The sequence below is a fragment of the Ursus arctos genome, unplaced genomic scaffold (genome assembly GCF_023065955.2).
Source record: "Ursus arctos isolate Adak ecotype North America unplaced genomic scaffold, UrsArc2.0 scaffold_6, whole genome shotgun sequence".
Classification (NCBI taxonomy): domain Eukaryota; kingdom Metazoa; phylum Chordata; class Mammalia; order Carnivora; family Ursidae; genus Ursus; species Ursus arctos.
The window spans coordinates 61,928,154-61,947,898 of NW_026623078.1; the positions used below are offsets into that span (position 1 = coordinate 61,928,154).

The 19,745-nt window shown below is 34.8% G+C and overlaps 1 protein-coding gene and 1 long non-coding RNA gene across 4 annotated transcripts in view; one reads left to right on the plus strand and one right to left on the minus strand.

The window, feature by feature from the left end:
- The window catches only part of CSMD3 (CUB and Sushi multiple domains 3), a 1,143,082-nt gene that overhangs the window by 391,404 nt on the left and 731,933 nt on the right, over positions 1-19,745 (minus strand). For all 3 annotated transcript variants that reach the window (XM_026495547.4, XM_026495546.4, XM_026495545.4), the window contains 3 exons: positions 14,875-15,057; positions 10,206-10,532; positions 6,889-7,083 (listed from right to left, as the gene is read on the minus strand). In XM_026495547.4, coding sequence (XP_026351332.2) covers positions 6,889-7,083; positions 10,206-10,532; positions 14,875-15,057 — 705 coding nt within the window. The remainder of the gene's footprint in view (positions 1-6,888; positions 7,084-10,205; positions 10,533-14,874; positions 15,058-19,745) is intronic.
- The window catches only part of LOC130542946 (uncharacterized), a 44,559-nt gene that overhangs the window by 14,283 nt on the left and 10,531 nt on the right, over positions 1-19,745 (plus strand). The gene's annotated exons all lie outside the window — the stretch shown is intronic.

The window sequence follows — 19,745 nt, forward strand, 5'->3', positions numbered from 1 at the left end:
TCCTTCTATGACTGCAAGAAAGATAGGAGACTTAATTTATGTCCAACTGTCTTACTTTCTAAAACAGAGAACTCTAGATGATTTAGCACTTACTGCTTGACACCTAGAAAGAGAACTTTCTTGTTTTATTCTAAGTCTCATGGCAATGGTATCTCTTTCAAGTTCTTTTGGGATTCGTTGGCTGGTTTATTACTGGCAAATATAGAAGCAGGCATTCCTAAAGTAGAAATGCAGCCCAGAGAATAGCTTGAAAAGATATGTCAAAATTTATCTTTCTCCTTTTTCATTTTTTAAAATTAGTGCATAATTCTTATAATGAGGTAGAGAACTGTATTTACCAACCTTTCAAGGAGATAAAATCTCAACTCAAACTATTAGAATGGGATGAACTAATACTTCCTGGGGGCAGAGCACCGAGGAATGAGTAGGTCTTGTGTTAGTCCAAGGTTTAAATGTGGAGGAAAGCGACTACATACATGTAAGCAAGGGCCTGGGGCTGAGACAGGGAAAATAGGAAGGTAGAGAATGGCTTAGTGATTATAGGACTGTGTGTGTAAGTATGAGAGAGAAATATGATGATGATCGTGATGATGATTTTTATGTGTGACCATTACCTCGAATGGGAGGATGGGGGAAGAGATAGCTTAGGAAGGTATATGGGAAGCTTTCTATTTACTGTACTGCATAAATCTTCATACCTTAACTCTTAAAGAAAAATAAAGCAAACATCTCTGCTATTTATTAATGCTTCCTAAATAACTTGGATAGTTTCTGAGTCCACCTGAATCAAATCATACCACACGGCTGAGCCATATGAGCAGCTAAATTATTAGAAAAAAAGTGTAGTGCCAAAAGGTGAAAAAAAATCAGACATGAGCACGATACCAATGAAAAGCCAAAAGGACATTAGAGACACTAGTCTAGATTGAAATGACAATCTGGGGGAGAGTGCTCTATTCACAGAATAGAATGTTCCGGCCTAAACTCTAGGTGCTAGAGGATTGGACTTGAACAGTGTTACACAAATTCACAAAAAGGAGGAAATCGAAACACTTTCTCATGGTATAACTATCTGGAAAGTGGTTCTTAGGTAAGTCCAAAGGACACCCAATTTCTTGAGAAACTGGAGTGCTTTCTCAAAATGGAGAGGTTGATATATGTCTTCTGACCTGCTCCATTGGCCTGGCACACTCCCCAAGGGATTGATTGCTCTGGATTTCAAATTAAAGTGACCTTAGTAATCACTAGTTCAAGCCATTTTCCTCTTGGAAAAATGCCCTTTTCTAGTGTGCATGAAGGAACTGTGAGGACTAATGGGAACACTGTCATCAGTTGTCAATGATATCATTCTTCTCTATTTATTATTATTATTATTGATTTTAAAAAGAGAAATGCTTATTTGTAACTATGTCTCAATAAAAAGTGAGAAATCACACCTCCTCCTTAGGTGGGCAGCTTGTTCTATTTAGCCCATCTAATTTGCTTCTGTTACTGTCTTGCTCCTGTAAGCATTTGAGGTTATGACTCCTGATCTATAGCAATGGGTGTTTGGTACTATTTGTGGACACTGATCCATCAAAACCTCCATCTACTGGCAGTTGGGCTCACCACCCTGAAGAACATGAATATTCAGATGAATCTGAGCTGAGTGCAAATGCTGGAACTGCATTTTCTGGGATGTGGTAACCTCATTAAAAATGGTTAAAAGCAAGACATCCACTAGGCAAAGGTGAGAACAGATGGGAGGATCAGAAGCACCTGCATGTAACAAGTTCACATCAGAGTGGACTTACAGCCAACAGACCAAATGACCACACACAGAAACCCTACTACAAAGGGATTCATGAATCTAATGATGCTCAGACCATTTGAGGTACGGACAATAAGGCAGGTGTGTCTCAGCACTTTGGACCTGGCATTTGGACAGGCAGAATATGGTGGTCAGAGACCAGTGAGTTTCCCAAAGCCCAATAAGGAAACCTCTCTGATTCAAATATTATACCTTGAACTTTGTCTCTGGTATAGAAGAATATTCAGAATGTTCACAAGGAACATTCCAGAAACTAGAAATGCTCTGGGATTTTACTGAGAAAAAGATTCTAGGATTTGAGGGTTAGGGATGGCTCCAGTTTGCACTGCTTGGTACGGTGAAGGAAATCGAGTTGCACACTACTCCCCTGAGAAAAAGAATGAAGGGAAAGCAACATCTTACCCAGATTTCAGAAGATACATTCATACATCCAAGTGAAGAGAGAAATAAATCCAAACACAGTAATGTCTTGCTTCTTCTCCCCTTTTCCAAATTTCCCAGCACCTACACTAGTAGAAAGGACTTTGAAGGAAATGGGGTAAGCCTCACAATGCCCTCAGAGGGCCCTGAGAGAAATTCTCATCATATTAGGAGAAAGAAAGATGGTAGGGAAAGAAGAAAATTCAAGGGAAAATACTCTAAAAAGAAAACTGCACTTCCTGAGGGTTGAATTTAGTGAGGAGGCTCACAGGTGCTCAACAGGGGTTTGGGCTGTGTGGAAAAATAAATGAATGTGAGGCCAGAGGGGTCCTGAGGGGACCACGGGGCAAAAGAGGGAGAGTGTTTATGCAGCTGTTATGAGTGGGAAACTGGTGGAGACGAAGGAACAGGATTTTTAGGAAGCTTTCATGGCACATCATGAAAATCCCTATATTAGACCATTAAAGTAGACCTATGATAACCATGTACACTATTCATGGCTGTAGGATATATCTTTGAAGGAGACACCATGCAGAGACTGGCCCTAGATACAGCCAGTTATATTCAGGTGACAGTCTAAGTGTAAGTGAAGAAGTCATTGATTGTCACTAACCTGAGTTAGGGGAACAGTTTGTGGAATTCAAAGTGAATTATTTTAATGCCGATTACAGTAATTAATGTATTCTGTTTTCCATTAGCAAAACTGAAAGATTGCAAGGCTTTAGAATGCCTCTAATCTTTCTTCCTCATGAGGAAATTTGATCAACCCATTCTAGAGAAAGAGGTTCAAATTTTCACAAAGATAGCCTAAATCTATCCTCAGTTACTGCATCAGTGGTGAACTTCGGGTCAGTGAATAAAACGTATAACCCAATTCTGTTCAACAATTGCATTTAAGCTACCTGAAATGAATCCAAGTTTAGCTGTGGGATCACAGAACTGCAAAACTCATTTCTCTTTCCTCTCACCAATCCTTATTCAAGGACCAAGACTGATAAAACATATCCTTTCACTTTTTTCAAAGATTTTCCAGTTTTACGGTTGAAGACTGGTCGACACGGGTGGATTACTAATTTGCCAATATACCTAAACTTCTAGACAACTGCAGTAGATGAGGGTGGGGTGTAGACGGAAAGGGCAATATTTAAAGAGGTTGAAGCTCTGTGTTTTGTTATCGGAGCATTTTATACTGACTTCCCTCGCTCTATAAATCCTGACTGAAACAAGCAACTACCTACTTTCTAATTTTAACACAGCAATCCATACACTGGAGCAACTTTAAACAACGCATTTAATTTTGGAAGGTTTTGTGTTAACAGACTAAAATATAAATAGTTATCTGTATTAAGCAGAACATACACATGTACGTATTTCATCCATATAAAATATTTAATACGATGATAAAAAAGTTTTAGCTAAAACATCAAGCCCATACTGAAGCCTGTGATAATGCCCTAAAAGATAAATAACAAGCAAAACTTTTCTGTCAAAATATGGAAAGTCTAAAGGACAAAGAAGACAGGCAGAGAGGGCTCCCAGACACAGTTTTTTTGTGTCACTGGGAATCGCTGCATGGCACCTTGGGGGATGGTGGAGGGAGAAGGGTGATTAAAAACAGATCAACAACAACCCCGACAAAAACACATTAGGAAAGAAGAAGAATGAGCTTTCCTCAGCTAGGCTCAGGCTTTTGTTGTTTTTATCTAAAGTAGAACTGAGGCAAAACAAAAACTAAAGGAAATCTTTACAAACCTTAATTAGAGTCTCAGAAATTAAACTGGCCGGAGTGAGTTATACAGGAGCTGACAGCAGTCAGCTTTATTGGGTGGAAACTGCCTTGCAACATGGCCTGGGATATGGCAGGTGACCTGGCAAACGCCACAGTAAGATTGCTTCCAGCCCACTCTGATTCTGCCTTCCCTGTCTCCAACATTATTCTTAGCCATGTTCCCACTTTGGGGTTAGATCCAGAAATTGGCAGGTAAGCCAAGTGTATGTAACTTCACCCAGAAAAAAGTATTCTTTTCCTTTGGAAACTTCACAAAGCTCTCTTTAGGATGCCTCGAGAGCCTATTGGCCTGTGCCAAATTAGTTTGGAATATTCGTTTCACTCATTTTTAAAGTTAAAAACCATTTTTCACAGTAAAAAATCTCGCTAAAATCTCTCAAATAAAGCAGTGATTCATAAAATGATTTGTTGATGTCCAGCTCATTACTTTTACCTCCCCATTCAGCTAGGAAACAAGCTGCTTCTAAACCAACACCCAAGTTAGGCAGGGGAGAATCCAACCAGACTCAACAGTTCCCCGGAGATGGTCTCTGCGTCTGTCCCTGGACTATATACAGCTCCCAGGGTACAGGAAGGAGAGGCTCAGATTCATGTCAGTTCTGAGCTGGAGTGGCTTTCTGCTGGCCACAGGATAGTTTTAATCCATTGAGCATCATTTACAAAGCATGCCATGCTCTGCACCCTCTGGTTATTCATCACACCCCTGACCCTCTATCTTCCACTCCAGTACATCGACCCAGTAACATTCCTCCTGCCTGAAACAAAATTTCTCCCATCTCCTATTTTCCCTTCAAATACTAATGTAGGCTTTTTTTTTTTTTTTTTTTTTTTTTTCCTGACTGATTCCCCAAATTTGGGTCAGGAACTATGGTTAACAAAATGAGTGAGCTCAGAGGCAAAGTATAATGGGGAAAAAAATGAACATGACTTTCCATTTTTCTTTTTTTAATTTCAGCCCTTTATTGTGCAACTCCGTATGTTTTTTTAAACTAAAAAAAAAAAAAGGTTTTTTTGCCTGAGATTCTCTCTCTCTCTCTCTCTCTGCCCCTCCCTCCAGCACTTGCTTGCTCTCTCTCTCTCTCAAATAAATCTTAAAAAAAAATGTGTTAACAATGATTAATTGAAATCTCCAGGGTAGCCTCTACTAAGCCCATAGCATTTGAGGTTTGGGAAAAAAACCATGAAGTCATCTAGTTCAGTCCCCTGATATTACAAATGAGAAAGCAATTAGAAGAGGAGGGAGGTGCTAACTGAAGGGGCTAACAGGAAAACATAATTGCATGGTCTGAGTTAGCTCATCAGGAGACATTCTGAAAATGTTCAACTCAATGAATGGCAGCATTTATAGGTAATGGCTGTATTAGTCAATGAAGTCTGCTATTTTTCTGAAAATTATATATTAATTATTCTCTACTTATCAGCTAGAAAAAGTTTCCATTATGAGTTTGGACACAGGTAAAAAGAAAAATTGGGAAAGCGAGGAAAAGAAGAAACTATTTAAAAATCAACACCTAATCATTACATAGTGATCTGTAAAAGGGTGTTTCATGGCTCTGGTTCATCTACCTATTCCTTAGTAAAAGTTCTTCTATATCTTTTTAAATAAAATACATATGTAGCCTTAGGTACTGGAGTGGAAGGAGAAAAGCAGAATACAGAATGTTAATTCCTATAGTGACAATTCTTTTTTTTTTTTTTTAATTTTATTTATCTGAGAGAGAGAGAGTTAGAGCGAGCATGAGAGAGAAAGAGAACTCACACCAGGGGGGGAAGAGAGGCAGAGGGAGAGGGAGAAGCAGGTTCCCTGCTGATTAGGGAGCCCAACTTTGGGCTCGATCCCAGGACTCCGAGATCATGACCTGAGCCAAAGGCAGAAGCTCAACCAACTGAGCCCCCCAGGCACCCCGTATTGTGACAATTCTAAATTAAAGCTCCACAACATAAACACACATTCGTATAGATTCTAAATTGAAACACTATACTTGGTATATTTTATTTTCAAGTAGGATCATCCTTTCTTTTTACCAATATAATTTGTGACTTTATACAAGTGTATATATTCAATGATATAAACTTTCAAACATTGCATACACACACACCCCCACACAAACACATACACACATTACATACATGTATATATTGCCCTGAACTTTCTTGACTACATCGTATTGAGTAAATTAAAACTGAAAAAAAAAAAGTGTTTAGCAAACTATCCCAACAAAAATTATACATTTTAAATAATGGCTGCTCTACCATAAATTTATTTATTTCAATTAATCATTGTTAACACATATTTTTTTTTAACATTTATTTATTTGAGGGAGAGAGAGCAAGCCAGTGTTGGAAGGAGGGGCAGAGAGAGAGAATCTCAGGCAAACTCCCCACTGAGTATGGAGCCTGGCACGGGACTTGATCTCACAACGCTGAGATAATGACCTGAGCTGAAACCAAAAGTCTCAACCGACTGAGCCACACAGGTGCCCCGTTGTTAGCATATTTTTTAAAATTAAATGTTTATACTGTGAATAGCTAAAATACCATGAAAAAGGATGACTAGAAACTATAAAGTATATCAAACTATAACTCTATAAAGAGAATTTGCACATACAACCAATATTTACTATTTATTAATGTATATCTTTTAATAAGAGCTCTTTTTAAAAAGGGGACTTCTGAAAAGTTTTTCTAAAAAATTATTTTAACGTGAAACACTAAGTGTAATTTGTTTAACTATATATGTCCAATGTACAATATTAAATAATATGTTAAGATAAAGATTACAACAGTGCTGGTGAACGATGCACCCCTATGATGGCTTCTAGCGTACAATGGTGATGGGGTTATAATTTTCGCTGGCCATTGCACTTACCTCCACATCTCGGAATGGGTCCACTCCACATTACTTTTCCATCCATAAGGATACATGTAATTGTCTCTGTTCCCTGGGTTTTTATAAATCCTTCTTCACAAATAACTGAAATTGAACTTCCTAATTGAAAGTTGTCCCCAAACCGCCGTGCATTGATTGGTATTCCAGGATCAGGACACTCATTATGTCCAAATGCTTGAGAAGAGCAAACAAACAAAAACACACAAACAAGCAGTGTGAGACGTACCCTTACATATTTGGGGGGAGAAAAACTGATTTAAAAAAAAGAAAAGAAAAGAATTGGAGGCTCTCCTTTGACCCTACCTGTTTGTCTGTGATGTAAATAGGTGTGATTATTTTAAAATACAAATTATACTCTAAGATTACACTCTAAAATAGAATCGTTTCTGCCTATTTCTGGAGATCATTAGGCTTAGGCTATGTAAAAACTACCAGTATAAACCAGTCAGAATTCCAATTATTCTGAATACAGAGCAGGTTGACTATATCTCAATGCAAACTTTTCTTGTGATTCACTCTTTGGAACGGAGAGACAGTCTTATGAGGTTATAGTGAAAAGTTCCAAACTGGTATGAAAGTCTTAAAATTTCTTTATAATTTTACATTTGTCATCTATTTTCTGTCATCTAGGAAAAGGGAAGGGAGCTAACTCTTGGAATTACAGTGTTTCAGGCAGTGATAGGAGCTTTGGAAATGTTATAATCTCATTTAACATTTAGAGCTCTAAAGAGTAATATGAGATTCAGAAAAAGATAAGCTGGCCTCAGGTCATGGAGATAGGATTGAAATGTATCCCTCAGTCCGACTTATAATTTTTTCTCATCAACATTGTATCTTGGGTTTTCTGTCTCAGGTCTCAAAAGAATGGGAGTTCTTGAGTTCAGGACAACTTTCTTATTTTATTTTGTGTCTCCCAGGATATATTTAGCCTAGCCTTAGCAAGTAGCAGAAGTGTAGGGACAATGTGGATATTTTAATCTCTCAAAATTATAGATTACATGAGTCCTCCAAATTTCTCTCTTTATTCATCTGGATGACCAAGTATGTACCATAAATGTTTAAATTAGTATAACATAAATGGAAGAACATTTAAAATAGCAAAGTCTAAATGTGTAAAACATAATTTATGAGGCATTTACAATTATTATTATATTCATGCTACGTAAGTATATGAAGTGATTTTAAATTCTCTCACTAATCATCCCTTTGATATTGTTCATAAATTATGTAACTTTTATTATTCATTCTCCTCATTTTTAAGTTAAACAGTACAGAAGAATATTAAGATAACTTCTATTTTTTTAAAAAGATTTTATTTATTTATTTGACAGAGAGCGAGACAGCCAGCGAGAGAGGGAACACAAGCAGGGGGAGTGGGAGAGGAAGAAGCAGGCTCCCAGAGGAGGAGCCCGACATGGGGCTTGATCCCAGGACCCTGGGATCACACCCTGAGCAGAAGGCAGACACTTAATGCCCGAGCCACCCAGGTGCCCCTATTTAGGTAACTTCTAAAATATATAGAATGTATTTAGTTATACTTTTTTTCCTAATTATTGTTTTTTTGTTGTGCTAAAAAAATCCAAAACCTCAACTGATTAAGCCTTGTTTTTCCTATATATAATGCCTGATAGGTGTTTATTTCAGAAACATATAATTTCAGTAGAAAACATTAAATATAAGAATTTGCATATGATGGATTAAATTATTTACTGAGAAACAACAAGAAACAAGAAGGCATATTTCCATAATACCCTGAAGGTACCATAAACATTAAAGTTAAAAATGATACACATTTAAGATAAAATAAAAATTATAGATGGATAAGTGCATATACATATCTATCTTTATACATATATAAGAAATATTTTTCAAAGGACTTTCATATAAAGCAACTACTTTATACAGCAGTCTGTATGACACATGTCACAGCTAATTTAACTTTAATGATGTGCAATTACATGTTGACAACTTCACCAGCAGTGACACTTTGAAAAGGCAATAACTGCTTTTGTTACTAATTGCCAATGCTCAGCACTGAATAGGCAGGGTTGGAGGTTAGAAATGCCTTTTTTTTTTTTTTTGAAGAGCAAGAAACTATAGTCTTATTGTTATCTGACACAAATATTAACTCTTAAAGTTGGTCAATATCTGACAGACTATGGTAGCTTCAAGGAAAAAAAAAAAAAAAAACAAGAGAAGTCACTAGTGTCCTATGGCTTTAAGAACCATTTGCAAACAGAAGCATTAGTATGTAAGTGTATTAGTGTACTAAGATATTTTCTCCTTCATGTGATTCATCTTTTTGCTGTATTTATACCATTTTTTCAGAAAAATACAAAGAATATAAGTGATAGAGTCTAAATAACCTTAATAAAACCTCAAAATTAAGCAACATAATAAACACAATTAAATGTTAAGGTAATAGTTCAAAAGGCAACTAAACAATGACAGTTAATGCTTATTGAGCATTCACTAGGTATCATATACTCTACGCTAAATTATTTACATGCGTCACCTAATTGATTCCTTACAGAAGCCCAAATATGGTTTAACTCATCAGAACACTGAGGCTCATTTATTAAACCTAAAAATGGAGCAGAGCCAACATTGGAAGTTGCATAGTTTCACTGTAGAGATGACACTCTTAATCTCTAAGGCACCTCTCCCCCATGGTCCCTCAGCAGTCTGTTGCCCCTAAGTTAATGATTGTCTGCTCTGTAATGTTCCTGCAGCCTTGTGAATTTTGTCTTTGGAATTATAACTCTGTGTGCTGTCATTATTTGTTTAAGGTCCCCTATGTGTTTATGAACATATTTTATTTTATTAAGACTTTATTTTTAAGTAATCTCTACACCCAACATGGGGCTCGAAACTGCAATCCCAAGATCAAGAGTCTCATGCTCCACTGACTGAGCCAGCCAGGTGCCCCAGTTTATGAATATTTTGAAAGAAAGCTTTGTCTCCTTAATATGTTTGCATACCAATAATGAGTAAAGTGTATAATATACAGGTTTGATCTTATGCTTATAAGATTTATTAGAATAAATGAATATATTGGCCGATATCATAATATTTGAAACATATTTTCTTAGTATCACGCTTCTCACAAACAGAGAGATGACACAATAAGGAGTAAAATATGGCTGGAAATCAGGAACTAAATGACTGTCCCTGGCACAATTTTACATGCATATGATTTGTTCCAGTTTCCCTTTCTGTGGAGGAAGAGATCATTTATGTGATTCCTTTCTAGCTCTACATTGTAGAAACACGTTATATGAAAAAAATAAACTTACTGTTATAAGTGATGTTAAAGCCACGTCCCGACATTGAGTGGTCCGCTTGAAATTCCAATCGCAGTATATGACTATTACTAGTAAGATGGGAAGGCACCTCAGCCCCAGTAAAGGTTCCAAGAATTGGGGAATCTGGAGAGTCACCATCTTTAACAGCAAGGAAGTCAAACTGAGATTCCAGATCAAAGTCATTAAAAGAAAGATGTATCCGGCTCCCTGGATCAGAGATTATTGTCCAGATGCAGTTTAAATTATTTCCATACCCTTCTGGGTAATCAGGAGAAAGCACTGTTCCCATCGGTGCAGTAAAGTTAGACAGACAAGGAACTGTTAAAATAAGATTATAAAATACAATGAATGTTCAAAAGTAATATTGTACCTTATTTTTGCCACATCTGTATTATACTTTATCCTTATTTACTTTTTATACTTTATCCTTATTATACCTTATTTTGCCACAACTATGATGATCAGTTAGCAGTTTGAAAAAAATATTAATGTAAATTATAAAACAGAAAAAAAATGTTATAATTTTCACATATTAGAAAAGGCGACTGTACTTTGGATGACCATATGCTTTAATATGCACAAAAATATGGGAGTAATAAAGGCAATTTATTTTAACATTTATCATATTTGTGTTAGAGTTCTAGACAAAGTTTTTATTTCTGTTCTTAAGAAAGAAGATTTGTAAAATATTTAGAGATTTCATATAAAGCAACAGTGCTCAGGAAATGATTGAAGACAAAAAACATTATGCGGATATTAACAGAACTGCGATGTTGCAGCCCAGACAAATCTTGGCGGGAGGCTGATGACTAAGCGAGTTTCATTCCTACTATGGCCATGAGATGCTCTCATAGTTTAAAATGCAGGTAAAAAGGCAAATTAACTTTTATAGCTATCACCACTAGTTGCTAACACTGGAAAGACAAACTTCCACACCTTACTAAGATGAAGTCTCTCCCTGCCCTACTTGACACCTCCCCTCAGTTTTCTTTCAACTTTTAAAAGCATCTGAGCTAAAGGATCGCACAGAACATTTAGGAAATAGAAAAAAGGTAAAGAAACAAAGTAAATTGTCTTTTTACAGAGAGGAAATCATAGTTAAAATAATGATGTATTTTCTTCCAGTGGATTTCATTACATAATTTTGACAAAATCAAATTCGTTTAATTTTACACCAAATTTTATTTACAAAGAGTATGAACTTTAAGCCTGAAAAATGTTTTGCTAAATTTCTGTCTGGAAAAGTTATATTAACTTATACTGAAATATTATATATATATAATATATATATATATGTATATATATTAGAGAGTACAATACCTCTATCAGCATAAAATATTATGATTATTTGACCTTTCTTATTTGACAAGAGAAATGACGTATTATTAACCTGCCCTTCTTTGCCTACTGGTAAAGTGGAAGATTTCTCCATTTTCTCTCTTTTTGGAATTATAGGCTCATGAACGCTGATCATTTAAGATTATGAATGCTTAGTCTATAACACTAATTCAATATTATGATTCATATAACATTCATACATTATTTTCTTAATAATTTTAGTATGAGTATTAAAATAATCATTTCTTTTGATTTTTTATATTGATTTTAAGTTTAGATCTTTTAACATTCAGAAATTAGACCAATACCTATTCCTCTGTCTACAAAAAAATAAAGACAAAAATATAACCATACCTATATATATGTGTATAAAATATGTAACATATGTAAAAGAATGATAGGAATTATATATATAATCAGTTGTTTATTACTATATATGTATAATTTTTTAAATAATTTTAAGCACAATTTCTAACCTAAGTTTGCTTCTTCTGTATGGAATGATGTTAGGAGTTAACACCAGGTTTTGGAAACTGATAGCCATTGGGCTGGATCCAGATTGCAAATGTATCTGGTACAATTTTTTCTTATGCTTGTACAAAAATTTGAAATCACATTTTAAAATCAACCTATTTCACATCTGAGGGGGAAAAATCCAGAGTTCTAGCTTCTTTGAAAAAATCAATGCCCTCCAGCTCCCCACCACTTTCATCATGGGTGCACACATACCTAGTCCTATTCCCTCTTCACACTTTTACCTGCCTGCATTCTGGAATCATTTGATTCTACTGCCCTCTATCTAAAGGCAGGGTCAGCAAACTTCTGTAAAAGGGACAGACGGTAAATGCTTTGGCTTTACAAGCCACATGGTCTCTTTTGCTACTACTTAACTCTGCCACAGTAGCAGGACATCAGCCATGTGCAACAGGTAAATGAAAGTACACAGTTATGTTCCAATAAAACTTTATTTATCAAACTAGATTCATGCTAAATTTTTCCCAAAGACCTTATTTTGCTAATCTCTGATCTAAATGATCCCTACTTTGGGCAAGGGAAGACTAAGATCTAACATGCTAATCTCCCATCTCAAGAAATAGGTCAATGCTGATGTAATACTCTAAACCCTTAGTTATATTATATACAGATTTTAATGTAACTTCCTTTGACCCAGTGTTATATTTCTGTGAGTACCACACTATTTTATGGTAGCAACTTAATATTGCACTTTAGTATCCATATAAGCACTTTACTTTTAAAAAATTCTCACATCGATTCTATTGTTGCCTGATTTTTGTTTTTTGTTTTGTTTTGTTTTTTACCTAGTTGCATGTCAACATATTCCCCAAAAAATGTGTGTTCCTAAAGAAATTATGTTAGGATATTTACTGAAATTTCATAGCAATTTCTATATAATTCACATATTTATTATAATGTAATAATATAATGTGTTCTAATTCAGGAACATGGCATCTAACTGTTTTTCTCATAAAATTTCCTTTTCTGAATAAGTTTGTAATTTTCTATGGGTTATTTGGATTTATACAAGAATTATTTCTACATATTTTATAATTTTATTTTCTGAATAAATTATCTTTCCACTACATTTTCAAATTAACTATTGTTGATATATAGGAAACTATTAATTGCTACATATTAATCATATACCAAGCTGCAGGGCTTAATTACTTTTAAAATAGTAAAAAAAAAAAAAAAGTATTTTCTAGATCTTCAAGAGTTTAAATTTGTTTTAGTCAGCATTAGTTTAAATACTGTATTAAATGTATTTTAGCATCCCTTAAAATGACTCAAAAATAGTTTCGTTTTTGATGCGATATATTACATTAATAGATTCTCCAATATTACATAACACTATCTCCTTGGAAGAACACCTAGAACTAAAGATCTTTGAGTGAAGTCTTTGGAAGTATTCCTAACTTTAGATAATGCTAAGGAAATCCAATGAAACTCTCCTAATACATTTTCTTCTCTCACAGGGGGAACTTCACAAGGTGATCTTGGTTAGGGATGAGCACTGGCCCTAAAAGGAGGGGGTTCTATTGAGGAGTTCTATGCACTCTTTCTCTCCTACATTCCCTGACGAGCCAGCAAAACCTATTTTAATTAGGGCAATTTTTACTACATTCAAAAAATACCCACTTTGCTAAAACGTGAGATTAGGTATTGTGGCCTTATGTACCCAGACACTATACTGAGAAACAGTAGTGCTTACTTGATACTTGATTCTTTTCTTTTTCTTTTTAACTATGCAAAAATACATATTAGAAAATGACTTCTAGTCTCTTTAAAAGTTCTGTTACTTTAAAAAATGTTAAATAATTTTAAAATGTTAAATAAGCAACATTTTGAATAAAGGAAAATATATGTTTTGTATATTTTGTAAATATACAATATTTGCATACATTGTAAAACAGATGAAATGTAGGTCTTGAAAAATGCTACATTTTTTTTTTAAACCAGTTAATTATTGAAGTAAAGTTTGTGCCTCTGTAGTAGGGAATGAAGGGTTTCACAAATGAAAAACATTGAAGCTGGATACAGATGAAAAATCTTTTATTTGAAAACCAGAAAATTATTTTTATTTTCATGAGTATTGGCTTTATACATTACCATTTGTGAATAGTCAAAGCCCAGATGCAAAATTTTCAATATTGCACCCATATCTGGTGAGTTGTATTTGTTGGTATTTAACTGAAACTAAAAGTGTATCAACAGATAATACAAATTATATTTTTGTTGTACTTAAATTGCAATGTTTTAATGTATTTGAAGAAATAAATTCTTTTAATCCAAGCATACTGTATATCATAAACATTAATGAATTTTTTTCTGTGCAATATAAATAAATGGCACGAGTATGCATTAGTGTGAACGTTTACAAGCAAAAAATAAGTTAATGCATTATACATAGAATATAAGCTTTAAATATTTTAAGTGCTTTTGATTGAAAATAAGCATATACTATCTTGTTAAATAAATGAGTCTACTAGAATACTACTACTCAGCTGTATAATTTCCATAAGAAGTATGCTATCTATAAAGTATAAAATGCCACCAATAAAATGTTATAAGAACACATGTAATATATACTTTGCAATTACCAAGTGAACTATGTTAACTTTATTTAAATCTTTAATGAAATTTATAATTTGGCATAAGCACACTTGTTAAAGATAGTATCACAAAGTGCTACTCGTTCAAAAATAATTACACGGTTCCAGCTCTTTGCAATTAATTACAAAAGCAATTATATGCAAGGACAGGGTAACATATGCTATCTGAGAGCAAAGCATTTGGTACTCACAGATACAGATGGGTATGTTTGCAGACCATTGGTTATTCTCTTGACAAACAATGGATTTCTCTCCAATTAATTCAAACCCAAACTGGCATTCGAACCTTAAAACATCACGATTAGAAAATCCATCGCCTTCCCTAATTCCATATAAGGGTGTACCAGGATCACCACAACTTTCCTTTTCAATTTCTGCAAAAATAAAAGACACAAGTCACCTTCCAAGTGTCTGAGGCACATGCTATCCATATGACCGGTTTAGTAGATATACACTCTTTATATCTGAGATATTTCAGAACAAAAAAAAAAAAGAGTATGTTTTCCAACCTTAATTTTCTTTTGCTATTCTTATGACTATAATTTGATGACATGATCTTTAGAAAACAATTAATGTAGTTCTCTCATTTTGTAGGTGGGAAAGCTGGGGTCATCAGAGCACATGCTAGTGGTTGTGCCTAACAAAACAATTATGACAAGATTTCAATTTTTTGTCTCCACTACATACATACACACACACACACACACACATATACACATGTATTTTCCTCAAACCCACAAAACATTTCTTATTTTTGTTATCTGTACATGATGCAGTAAATCCTTAGGTCATGACCAGGGTGTGAGGTACTATTGTCTGCCTCAGTGTTCCTATAGCAATCAGTTAATACCCTTCCCCTAGTATCTGCCACTCTCCCTGATACCTGCTGGTTGAATTATTTCCCCAACTACACCTGCCAAAAAAATCCTTAGGGTAGGAATCAATTTTGCATTACAAATTACGCAGATATGTTCCTCCAAAAATGTTTTTATATGAATTAAATTGAAGAAGGTTGGAAAAATGCTTAAGAGCACATGAAAGTACTCTTTCAGCTGACATTGAAAGAAACTCCAAATGCTTAGGATCTTCATTGTGAAGCTAAGAATGTCAGTAGCAAATCATTGCGGTGGTTGTTTTGGTTTTTAAGTCACATGAAATCACATTAATACAGTTGTCCTCAAACTACCACAAAAAAAAAAAATTAAAATTAAAAAAAGATAAAACTTTGAGATAAAGTTATGGCCTCTATCCTGATATTCCAACAACCACATATTCCTGTGTTTCTGTCATCTACCAGCACCAATTTGATGTGGTCTCTCTAGTTCTTTTCCCATGCTTTTATAATTATACATAGGCATATGTAATACAGAATATTATAAACATCTATATTTAACGTAAATACAAAACTCCTCTCTACAACTATGTAGTATTGTTTTACATATGTACTGCATTTATATTGTAGTGTACTGTCATTGTTATTCTATAACTTGCTCTTTTTCTAACCAAACAATAATTTCGGATTTATTTTTGAACACCCTTGTATTTTTAGCAGAAACCACAGACGGTTATAATGATTCCTTTAATACTCTGCATTTAATATTTTATTTTTATCTATGCAATAGTGACTTCAGTCTACATTTTTTTTTCTCATGCAGTTCCTACCCAGATTTAATATCAGAGAAAGAGGTTTGTAATTTTACAACTTTCACTAGGCTTTAGGCTAGTTTGTATAACAGGAAAAGCTAGATCCTTGAGGGTTAGAACTTGCCCCCCAAAATGCTGGCTGAATCTGGTATAATTTTGAGGTAGATATCTGACTACCATTTTAATCTCTTCTAAAATTATTTTTCTACTGAAGGAATTTTTGGGGAGGTGGGGGAGGAAGGGGCAATATTGGCAACTTATATGTGTTAGAGAAGTGACATTTTCCAAGATTTTCCAGTTAAGTAGTTTAGTAGTAATAGGATTGTGCTACAGGATTTTTAAATACCTCTTCATAAATATATCATAAATCTTACTCCTAATGCTATTTACTTATGATTAGTCTTTCAGTTTTCTTTGCTAATACTTAGAAACAGTTGTCAAATTTATCAATCTACTTCTAAGAACCAACTTACGCTGATCAATTCTATTATTTTAATTTTGTTTAAAAATATTTCCTTTTTATCTTTTTTGGATTCCATCTTCAACTCTCTTTTGCTTTATTTTTCTGCCTCTTGAGCTGAAATCTTAGTGTTTTGTTTTGTTTTGTTTTTTAGTTTATTTTCAGCTCTTCTTGTTTCCTGAAAAATCAAAAATTGAATCTATAAATTTTCTTCAGAGTTCTCCTCTGGTACAGAGAGCTTTTTTTTAAAAGTTCACTTCTAAATAGTCTGTAACTTCCATTTTGATTTCCTCTTTAACTTATAAATAATTTCAAAGTGCTTTTAAATTTATGGGTCGGTGCTATAATGTTTTTGCTGATTTCTTTTTAAGATTTTATTTATTTATTTATTGCAGAGAGAGAGAAAAAGTGCTCATGAGAGCGGAGGGAGGGGCAGCGGGAGAGGGAGAGAAAATCCGAAGCAGACCCCGAGCAAGCAATGAGCCAGTCACAGGGCTCCAGCTCATGACCCTAAGATCATGACGTAAGCCAAACCAAGAGCCAGACACTCAAATGATTGAGTCAGCCAGGTGCCCGTTTTTGTTGATTTCTAATATTACTGCTTTAGTATTCAATATAAGTATATCCAGGTCTCGTGTTGGATAAATTGGTAAAACATATTCAATTCAACTTGTTGTATTTGTCAAATTGAAACATTTATGCCCTTAATTATATTTTGTCTACTCTCTCTGACAATTTTTAAAAGAACTGTGTTAAACTTCCAAAGTATGGATTTTACCACATTTCCTTATAGTTGAATCAAGTTCACTTCACATATAAAACCATCATTTAGTCATTCAATTTATTCAACAAATACTTTTTTGAGCACCTATGATATACTAGATTAGGTTCTAGGTATGTGCAATAAATCAATGAATAAACAATGAGGGGCGCCTGGGTGGCTCTGTAGGTTAAACATCTGCCTTTGGCTCAGGTCATAATCTCAGAGTTCTGGGATGGAGTCCTGTGGGCTCCCTGCTCAGCAGGGAGTCTGCTTCTCTCTCTCCCTTTGCCCCTCCTCCCTGCTTGTGCTTTCTCTCTCTCAAATAAATAAATAAAAATCTTGGAAAAAAAAGATTCCTACCATATTTTCCATATTTTCCATTGGAAGTTTATGAATAATAAACAAGAAGTAAATAATATCTTATTTTGGAAGGTGATACATGCTCTGGGGGAAAATGTTGAGTGGGGGAGTAGATGGGCTTAAGTGCTTGGTTATGGTGGGATGACACTGTTACCAGGCTCACAAAATTGTATTACTTGAACTTGAAATTTTTTGTTACTGAAAGAATGGATTCTGCTTTATCTGAAAATATCTTTATTTTGCCCTCACTATTGAATGATAGTTGATAAATTACAGAATTTTAATTCAAAATTATTTCCCGTCAGCATTTTGAACATGTTTATCCCTGGTCTTTTATCCATCCAGTATTTCTGACGACAAATATAAGATAAAAGAAATTTTAATTTTCTTATAATTAATCTGTCCCATGCAACTTCCTTCTTCCTTAAGTAGTGGCATTCCTTTTTAGACTTGATGTTTTTTGTTATATTTTGTTTTTTAAAGATTGATTGATTGATTGATTGGAGAGAAAGAGAGAGAGAGCACCAGTGGGAGAGGCAGAGAGAGAAGGAGAAAGGATGTGAAGCAGACTCCATGCTGAGCCCCATGTGGGGCTCGATCCCAACACCCTGAAATCAGAACCTGAGCTGAAACCAAGAGTCAGGGCTCAACCCACTGAATCATCCAGATGCCCCTAGACTTGTTGTTTTTAATGTCACTATCATTTACCTAGGTATTTGTTTTCAATTTTTTTAATACTTGGTGCTTGATAGATTTCTTCTGTCAAATAACTTGTAAATTTTTAAGTTCTAAGAAATTGTTACTATTATTTCCCTTAATATATTATTTCTTATTTATTTATTTGAGAGAGAGAGAGACAGCCAGCAAGAGAGAGAACACAAGTGGGGGAGTGGTAGAGGAAGAAGTAGGCTCCCAGCGGAGGAGCCTGATGTGGGGCTCGATCCCAGGACTCTGGGATCACGCCCTGAGCCAAGGCAGATGTTTAACAACTGAGCCACCCAGGCACCCCTCCCTTAAAATATTATTTCTTATGTACTTTTCTCTCTCTAAAACTCACTTACATTGAATATTGGAATTTGGGGATTAAGCCTTCATGTTACTCAATTTTTCAAATTCCTATTTTTGAAATTCTCTGTTCTGCATTCTTGAAGAAATATATATATGTAAATATATATATATATATTCTGATTTACTAATTCACTGTGCATGCTTATCTAATCCCAATTCAACCTAAAACTGGAAAATTAGTTGTCATTTCTTGAATATTTAATGATTGTTATTACTTTTTATTGTTTCATAACCTCCTATTATTTTTTCATGAATACAGTTTTTCCCTCTATTTCTGTGAGGATATCTAATACACTTATTTAAAATAATTTTCTTATTCCTCTTTTAACTGCTTCCTTGGGTATAAGCAGAAGATTATGAAGAAAGCACAGAATAAACGTTCTTCTAAAGCAGCATGTTTGAAGAGAATGTGGTAAATCATAATGGTTGTCAAGCCTGTGATGAAAGTACCTCACTTGAGGAGAGAACAAGACTGCTGGTTTTGAGCAAGCTGTCAAATAACCGTTCTTATTTGCTGGCTTCGCTGTAACTCTGCAGGTCCTGCACTGGCCATCTTCACTGGCAACATCCCCCACCTTCAGGCTTATTCCTTCTAACATCAGAACCACCTTGTAATTCTCGGTGTAAACTTTTCCCTCTGCTGATCTGTGGTGCAGTCCACTTTTGCAGTCTTCATTTTGAGCTGGGGAGCCCCCCCTCTTGATAACCACATTGGACTCTCATTCCATATCTGGGCATTTGGCTCTTTGGCCGAAATATTTTCCTCT